Source organism: Panicum virgatum, chromosome 6N (genome assembly GCF_016808335.1).
Source record: "Panicum virgatum strain AP13 chromosome 6N, P.virgatum_v5, whole genome shotgun sequence".
Lineage (NCBI taxonomy): Eukaryota > Viridiplantae > Streptophyta > Magnoliopsida > Poales > Poaceae > Panicum > Panicum virgatum.
This window is the reverse complement of record NC_053150.1, coordinates 4162112-4170774: the sequence shown is the minus strand read 5'-3', so window position 1 is coordinate 4170774 and position 8663 is coordinate 4162112. Positions and strand designations below refer to the sequence as shown.

Below are 8663 nucleotides of genomic sequence, written 5' to 3'. Positions count from 1 at the left end.
CATCTGTTGGGGATCGCCATCATTAATCAGCTCTCGAGCCCCATAGATAGACTGTACTATTTTGCGAGAAGCTAGCAATGGACCAAGACAGTCCTGTTGTATGGATTTGTACATTCACACTGAGAGTGTGTTTAGTTGGTGAAAAAATTTAGGTTTTTGGTACTGTAGCACATTTCGTTGTTACTTAATAAATAATATCCAATCATGAACTAATTAGACTTAAAAGATTCATCTCATACTAATCAGTTAGATGTGTAATTAATTATTTTTTTCAATTTTATTTAATATCTCATACATGTGTTTGAAAATTCGATGTGACAGATACTGTGGAAAGTTTTTTTTTTGAACTAAACACCCCCTGAAAGCAATCGAGTAGCTTCAGTATCATGATTCATGATATCCTTCCGCACAAGGCAAGACTTCCGTTATTTGCCTCCACCAGTACATATGTTTTTTTTCTGGAATCAAAGAGGTAGAACATTCTCTACACTATGGATGAAGAACAAACAGATGACAATGGTTTCCAAAGTTGCAACAACGATTAAATTTAACTTGTCCATGGCGCAATATAACAGCGCAATCATCCCAAGTTACAACAGTCGAAGCATAACAGAGCCAACATTCAGTTAACAACCATTCTTCTGACTTCAGAACAACCAGGTTGCAGTTTTGAACGACCATAATGCTAACCACTTCGGAACAAGTTCATCATTAGTCCCGCATTGTCACCAGTGGCAGAGCAGCTGCACTTGCTTCAGTTTTTGGCGCTCGCATGATCCACTTCATCCCATCTCCAGATGGTGCCATCCTCACCAGCTCCAAGGATCGTGCTGGAAAGAGGGAAAGAGGAAGACGAGGTCACATTTGTAATCAATCCAACGCAGAAACAGAAAAGAAAATAAGCAAGAACATTGCATGTAATTCAAAATGTCTCCATCAGAACAAAAGGAAAACAAAATCTAGAATAGGCAATACATCACGAGCATTAGAGTGAAGTACCTTCCATCAAAGGACACTGCAGTCTGCCTTATTGGAGATTTGCATTGTTGATTATATAGCCTGAAAATGATGAAGTGTTTGCATCCAGTACCATAAGAATTGCATTACTTAGCACTTATACAAGTGGAGGAGAAGGATAACTGATATTCTTGCAGTAAAGATTACCGGGCGGTTAGGACAGGAGGGCTGGACTGCACTTCCCACACATAGATTTTGCCTTCACGATTTCCTGTTTGAAGCGGTGGATGGTTACTAGAGTACTAACTTTTCAGATATGCAATCAGCAAAGTTTCTATAAAAAACCAGTCATATATAGGTGCAGACATTTCTTCATGCAAAAATCTCTTCATAACTTGAGGTGTATGAAATTTATGAAGCGAGAACAACATACAACCTCTAGGTCAGAAAACAGCCCAAGCGATAGATATTACCTATTGCCAACTGATTAAAGTGAAAATCGCATGAAAATTTGATAAACCAGATGTCACACTCTGGCACAGGGTACTTCTGAAGAATATCAATGCTTCCCTATATGAGGAAAGAGAAAGTCATTACTTCAAAGGAATGGGCAGTCAGTTCCTAGAAATTGAAGAAATCACTGGAAGTAATCTAAAACTTAGATAAGCATGGCATTATAATAGGTAATACAATTCAAGAAATGTCAAACTGTGTCACCTCGCCAGGGCTCTGTTCTTTTGTTTTTGGTTCCCAAAGCACAATTTCATTGTCAACACTCTGCAAATCCAAGTTAGCACAGATCAGATCTCTCATTATACATGAACCAAATTTGGCACTTGGAAAATAAAAGGTTAACAGATTCAATGCGTGCACACTGCACCATACAACAATATAGGATCCAGATATGGTGGTACATTGAAACAACAAAAGAACTATAACTGTACTATAGCAGCAATTTGTATCCATTTAACAAAAGAGGAATTTCACCTTCGACAGGATGAAGTCACCAAGCCATCTTGTACAATCAACATAGTTAGAGTGTACTGCAGCAATCAATACCTGAAAGGAAAGAAACATATCGGTTTGATGGCATGAAGACTAAACACCAACAGTAGTTTGCAAAAGAATGGATCTAAGATCATTATAGATGCATACCGGAAATTGGACATATTTTGTTGGAAACTTTGATGGAAGATCAGTCCAAGAATATGATTTGTCAACATACAGCCAAAATTCTGTGACAACATTGGCAAACTCTATCAATAATATGCAGCATGCAAATGTAAGCATGATGGTACTTTGACTTAGTTTTCCAACCTTTCATTGACCAGATTTTCACAGTGTTATCCATGCCACAACTTGCAAAACGCTCAATATCACTGGGGTGGAAGTCCTTCAGCCAAAATAATGTATTTTGATCAGTACATTTGTGCCTAACGTAATGGAAGTACAAAAGTCATAGCAGTCACCAGAACCCTTATCCTATCCCTGATATAATGCTCAATAACAAACAGTAACATCAGAAGCTGAAAGAGTGGTAGCTTCAGGGCACTTTAAGCAAGAAATATTCTAAAACAATAACCATAGTAGGAGGCAGGAGCTACTTACAACACTCAAGACTTCATTGCGATGACCTCCAGCTCCAGCAAATACCAAGATGCAGATCCCTGTATGGACATTCCATAGCCTAACAGATTCATCCTATTCAATAATTTCATATGAAACAGTGTCAGAACAATTATAAGAAAAGTACATTCAACCTAAGAACAGGTTATCCGGTAACCTTGCTTGCAGAAATGATGAGCGAAGGCTTCAATGCTTGAGTTCTTATCTCATTTATTGAGTCACCATGGCCAACAAAGCTCTGCAGAATTCCATAAACAGAAATAACATATAAGCGCACAGTGTACGACCTAATTTGTAGGATAGGATAGTATTAACTATAACAGATACGCTAGGTTGTACATGCCTTGACTATAACAGATGTACTGAGGTATCAAAAACCAGAATCTTCTGTGGGTAAAAGGTACAGTTTGCTAATGGATTAATAAATAGCAAACAGTGGCTTAATCAATAGCATGTTCAAATGAACTTCTGGATGGGATATGATACATAAAGTGGTACCTGTTAGGTAAGCAACTGAAATATTGATTTATGCAAATGAAGCTTCATTCAAGTTTGCCTTAGGAGTTAGGAAGAAAGACAAGTCTAGGGGTAATATACCTTAGCTAACTTCTCCGTAGCACAATTGATGACCCGAATGATCCCATTGCTTCCTGCTGCCACAAGCAGTGGTGAGCCATCAACATGATCACGAGCCCAACTTAGAGTGTAGAACGACTCATCCTTCTGAGATAAAATAGGCAGCATGAGCATTAGAGAAAGCACATTATCAAACTTAGATTAGCAACCACAGGCATCAGGCATTATCTTTCTTACATCCTCATCAACGTAAGCTTGTAGAACAGCAAAACTACCATTCTCAAGGCAGCGGTAAGTTGTCACCTGTAAGATCAAGGGGCAAGATAGGTGACTCATCAACACAAGCAGGTGAAAGTAGCATTGTTTCATCATAACGGACATTAAAAGATTATCTTATAATCAAGGTATTATTGCTTCTGTCTTATTCACATCCATCCTTTCCCCCAATGCTCCAACTTTCTGGGCAAAAGTCTCAGGTTTTGATCAATCAAATGAATCAAAATATATAGCAAGTTAAACAATGTTTGGGCAAAACAGATCACAATCCCTCACAGATTACAGATCTGAAATCCCCAATAAAAAAACAATTCAAGGTCCCAGCTTTCGATCCAATTTTAAAACAAAAGCGATCCATTTCCTCAAATCGATCAGCACCCTGCCCAAAAATCGTAGCATTCCCTTGCCATTTCGTCACCAAGAACTCCCCGAACGTCAATCAAGAAGAATAAAAGGACAACGAGAGAGAACAGCCGGTGGCTTACGCGGTTGCCGCCGACGGTGGCGAAGACGTCGTAGTAGCGCGCATCCATGAAGTTGAACCCGATGGCGTAGAGCGGGCGCTTCCCTTCAGTGTGCTTGCCGCAGGGCTTGTACTCCCGCTTCCGGCTGGGCACGAGCGACCCCTCCGCCGCCTCGCACCCCAGCCCCTGCCCCGGGCCCAGCTTCGCCATGACCGGCGGCAGCGGCAGGAAGTCTGGTTTCGCAGGGCACTTCTCCCCCTCCTTCGCAGCTTCCTGCTGCTGCTGCTGCTGCTCCCTCTTCTTCACCGACGGCCTCCTAGGGTTCGGGTTAGAGGCGACGGCGACGGCGACGGGGACAGTGTACTCACTCGGCGACCTCTTCCGGCGTGGCTGGGGCGGCGCCGCACTGGGAATTTGGGGATTTAACGCAGCACAGCACAGATTATATCGAGGATTAGCAGATTGTGAAAGAAATTGGAAGGGGCCTGCCAACTTCAAATTGAGTCAATTTTAGCTAAAACATCGAAAGAAAAAGGCTGGAATTGGGACAAAATCTGAAGCCTTTTATTATGGTGTGTACAGTTGTAATTCGGGGTTCCTAAAAACTGGAACCGATCGGTTCCTGTGGATTTTGAGAACCGACCAAATTCGGTATCGGTTAGTTCGGTTCGGTTCCGGTACTAACCGAACTAACCGAGCTGCCGAGCTGCCGTGGACATGGAGGAAGCTGCTGTCGCCGTTGCTTGGCCGCCGCCGGCTGCCCTGCCTCCGCGTGTTGCCGCGCAGCTCGCCACCGCCCTGCCTGCGCAACTCCGCGGCCGCGCGTCGCCCTGCCTCCGCTCCGCGGCCGCGCGCTGCCGCCGTCGCCCGGCCTCCGCGGTCGCGTGCCGCCCTCCCTGCCTCCGCGGCCGCGCGCCGCCCTGCTCCGCGACGCGAGCGGGAGCTGCCGAGCGCCGGGACGGCGAGCGGCCGAGCACTGGCCGGCGGTGGGGGTCGGAGGCGGCCGGAGCTGGCTGGGGCAGCGGGGTCGCCGGGGTGGAAAGGGGCAGAGGCGGCGGGGTGGCCAGGTTGGGAGGCGCCCCGGGAGAGAGAGATGCGTGGGCCGTGGGGCTGCGAGAGTGGGGTGGGATGTGGCGGCTAGCTAGGATTAGAATCTTCGTTGGATGGGTTATTGGGCCTCGATTTTGGGCCAAATTTCGGTACTTCGGGGAACCGAGCCCAAAAATCGAATATACTGAGAAAAATTCGGTTCCTCTGATTATGGAACCGAATAGGAACCGAACTTCTTCGGTTTCAGTTACAGTTCTCGGTAAATTCGGGCCGGTTCTCGGTAAATTTTGCCCAACCCTAGTTGTAATGCGTTACTGATGTCGCGGCAGCGGGAGAGGCCGGTCGTGCCAGCCGACGACGAGGGTTTTGGGCTTTTGGCCTTTGGGGGTTTGGGCAAGGAGAGAAAAAAATTTAGATTTGAACTTTTCTTTCATATTTGCTCCCATTTGATTGAAATCGTCACAAAATTTTATGATACGAATTGGGATTGAAATGCTGCTCATCGTCTCAAAAAAAATTACAGCAAAAATTAAGATTGAAATCTTGCTAGAATAGAAATTGGAAGGAGATTGAACTTACGTGTACCAGCGGCTGTTAGAGCGCTAGTGAGATTCACAAGCCGCCCGAAATGGTGAATAAGATGGAAAGTTGGCTGAGATATAACTTCCTACAATTGTGAAAACCTGCTAGAAATGACAGAGACGACATATTGTGGTCGTGGGAAAATTTGTAATGGACCAGCGAGGTGAATAGTAGCACTTCACCATCCATCGCTGCATCTCACTCGCCAATAGATGGGACCAACCTGACGTACCCAACCCGCTTCTGATATGTAGGTCCAAGCTCGTTCACTCTCCAATGTAATGAAAGAAAATTTTCCCCAAATTCAAAACACTAAGAAATGTTTTCCCAAGTTGATCCCAACTCCCAAACTCTAGAGTATTTGCGACAAGTTCATCACCTTAACTCTTGATATTTTCTTCATTAGGTTGCAAGACGCACGACATGCTTCTGTGTTGGCTGCAACGTCGCACGACACTATCCACCATGCGGCCCATCTTGCACCACCTCGTCGAGCTTTTATGCCGCGTGTTGTTGCGTGCTACTTCCTTCCTCTTCTTCCTCCTCCTCCCACCCCTTATCTCCTTCCTCAATCACGGTGGTCGGGGAGGGGGGGCTCGATCCCCTCCCGCCACACTGCTCCGCCACTATCTGCGATTTATGCGCTAGCTCTGGCTATGTGTGCACCACAACAAATATCGGCGGTGACGACGACGCATCTAGAATATGTTTCTCACACGAACAAAGCGCCGAGTCCATCCCTGCATCGCTGGCACCATCACCAACTCTCTCATGCACACGGAAAAGATAGAGGAGATGGAGGAAATGAATTAGGGTTTAGAGGGGACGACTAATATAAGTGGTTTAGTGTGTTGTGCGATCTATCTCGGCCATCCGTTTGGATCGATGGCTAAGAGTGAGGCAGGGCTAATTGGACCTGCTGGTGATTATGGGCCGAATTCATCTTTTGGGCTTAGGTGAAGTTGTCTCAGTCTTGATGGTTTTTTTGTTTTTTTCATTTTCTGCTCCTTCCGTCATAACACATAAACATATTTACTGTTGGTTAAATAAACCATCACAAAAATATCTCAAGGCATGTGTGAGCATGCAACCTTGTATGATAATTTTAAAAAGTCAAATTATCACGAACGTTCATTGATTTTATTAGAATTTTGCAGCCACGATTTTCTGAGAATATACCTTACGCCCTTACCTCTTTCTATGCGACTCATGTTTCTCGTGCTCTTTGTTACCACCGGAAACTTGATTCTTATTGCCACCGGTCACCTGTTTGTTGCCATGAGACTCTTGTTTCTTGGCACCGGTCACCTGTTTCTTGCCATTAGACTTGATGGTGGAACTTCCAGGAGAAGATAGAGGGGGATGTGGTAGTAGGAGTTCATGAGAAGGGTATCTTTTATACCAACAGGAGGTGGGTAATTATGTGTAGCTTTAATGGCAGGTTCTTACAGTCCAGCAAATGCCACATGTGCCCCTCTTTACTCTGTTTCAAATTTGTATCTTGGTTGGTTTGGCCTCTAAAAAACCAATAAAAAAAGGTTAGTATTTATGCTTGGACACGGTATAGATGGAAAACATTCTCATCTCTGCTTTTCTCTATCTCACTTGAAAGTAGGGGTGGTAATGGGCCATGGCCCTAATGGCCTCTTCACAGCCCAATAAAGCCCTTAAAATTTTTAGTTCAAAAATACATATGTTTAGAGCCCAGCCCTTTTAGGGCCCGATCCTTAGATTTTCTAGTTCAAAATGTTGGGCCCTTTACCACCCCTACTTGAAAGTTATACTGTAGCGCTAGCGCACAATGATAACAATATACTATGAGACAAGAGAGAAGGGAAGTATATATAGTCACCGTACATGCAAAACTGGCAAAAATGTGTGTTGGTTGCTCGTATGAGCTTTGGTTGCACCGGTGCATCTGTATACTTCATGGAGAAAATTAAAGTGTGTGGTTGCCTGCATGAGCAGACATAGCCTACGAAAACCCATGCAAGCAACCAAACACATCCTAAGGTGATCGGTATAGATTGCATAGGTTAGGGTTAATATAGCTCTGATGTTATTAAAGATTCATTGTAATAACATATACTACACATGTTGATCCATGGGCAGCTGCATTGGCAGTGTCTCTCTTGTTGCTGCGGTGTAGGTCATGGGCGTTGTGTGTACCTTGTCATGATGCCTCCAATCCCTCCAATCTATAATGTACCTTAACATCATGCTACACACGAGACAAATTATGGGCGTGATATATGTTCTTGAGCTTAATCCAAAAGCACCAGAAGCACAGCACCACGAAACCCCACCGGAGCAGCTTCGTGATGGTGGACGGCAGTGGCTAGCCGACAGTGGCGAGCGAGGACACATTGAAAAGAAAAAAAATGCATGTACCTTTATTTTCTCAGGTCTAACCAGGCCAAACACTCTTGTGTAGTGATGGCAACTAGTCTAAATCTGCTGGATTTTGTTTGTCTAAACCTGTGCCCGCGAATACAATACACATGCCTATTAAAAAACCTATGACCCGTCACGGGTTTTAATTTTGTGATCAAACCCGTACCTGTCGGGTTAACGGGCACCGACCGGTCATTCGTGGGTCTACATTCTTTTATATTAGTTTTTATCATAATCAACAAGTTTAATTTAATAAACATCAAATTTATAGCGTACAGAAATACATAATGCGCAAGCACTAAAATTATTAGAGGAAATAAAAATATAAATAGCAAGTTTTATATTTAATGGTCATAATACGAAACAAAGTCACCAAACCATTATATGCATATACAAACACTATAATTGCAAAGTAACAACACTCCTACCCACCACCAAAATATTGAGAGTTCACCAAAATAAGAGGTAGAGGAGAAGAGATGTTAAGTTTATTAAAAATTTACAAAATAAAATAACAATTTGACTAGATTGGATCGGGTTTAAAAAACTCATGGGTTTACGGATTTGAGTATTGTAGAAATAAACTCATACCCATAAACCTAGCGAGTAGAACTTTTTTTCTATTAACAAACTCATTGGTCTAAAAGTTGATCTAAACCTGTACCAAAATAGAGTAAAACCCATTAAATTTTGGGTTTTAGGTACCCATTGCCATCTCTAATCTCGTGTATGCACCTT

At 43.5% G+C, this 8663-nt stretch overlaps 1 protein-coding gene across 2 annotated transcripts; it reads right to left on the bottom strand.

The window, feature by feature from the left end:
* Positions 1-517: 517 nt before the first annotated feature.
* Positions 518-5016, bottom strand: LOC120677654 (polycomb group protein FIE2). 2 transcript variants are annotated; one of them, XM_039958826.1, is made up of 14 exons: positions 4543-5016; positions 3921-4305; positions 3397-3462; positions 3181-3306; positions 2741-2821; positions 2566-2658; positions 2275-2350; positions 2113-2192; positions 1945-2016; positions 1675-1734; positions 1431-1527; positions 1165-1228; positions 1000-1059; positions 518-830 (listed from the first exon to the last, which is right to left on the bottom strand). In XM_039958826.1, exons 2-14 carry the CDS (start codon positions 4107-4109, stop codon positions 755-757), a joined length of 1140 nt encoding a protein of 379 aa, XP_039814760.1. In that variant the 5' UTR covers positions 4110-4305; positions 4543-5016; the 3' UTR covers positions 518-754. The 2 variants fall into 2 exon arrangements, with proteins under 2 accessions (XP_039814760.1, XP_039814761.1); XM_039958827.1 differs by having other exon boundaries at positions 4585-5016.
* Positions 5017-8663: the final 3647 nt, after the last annotated feature.

Excerpts from the sequence above, each read along its gene's own strand:
- LOC120677654 (XM_039958826.1), bottom strand. The coding sequence starts at position 4,109 with ATGGCGAAGCTGGGCCCGGGGCAGGGGCTGGGGTGCGAGGCGGCGGAG. Across the intron at positions 3,307-3,396 it reads AAGCTTACGTTGATGAGGAT|AAGGATGAGTCGTTCTACAC; the intron begins GTAAGAAAGATA and ends ATTTTATCTCAG. Across the intron at positions 2,822-3,180 it reads CTACGGAGAAGTTAGCTAAG|AGCTTTGTTGGCCATGGTGA; the intron begins GTATATTACCCC and ends GGAATTCTGCAG.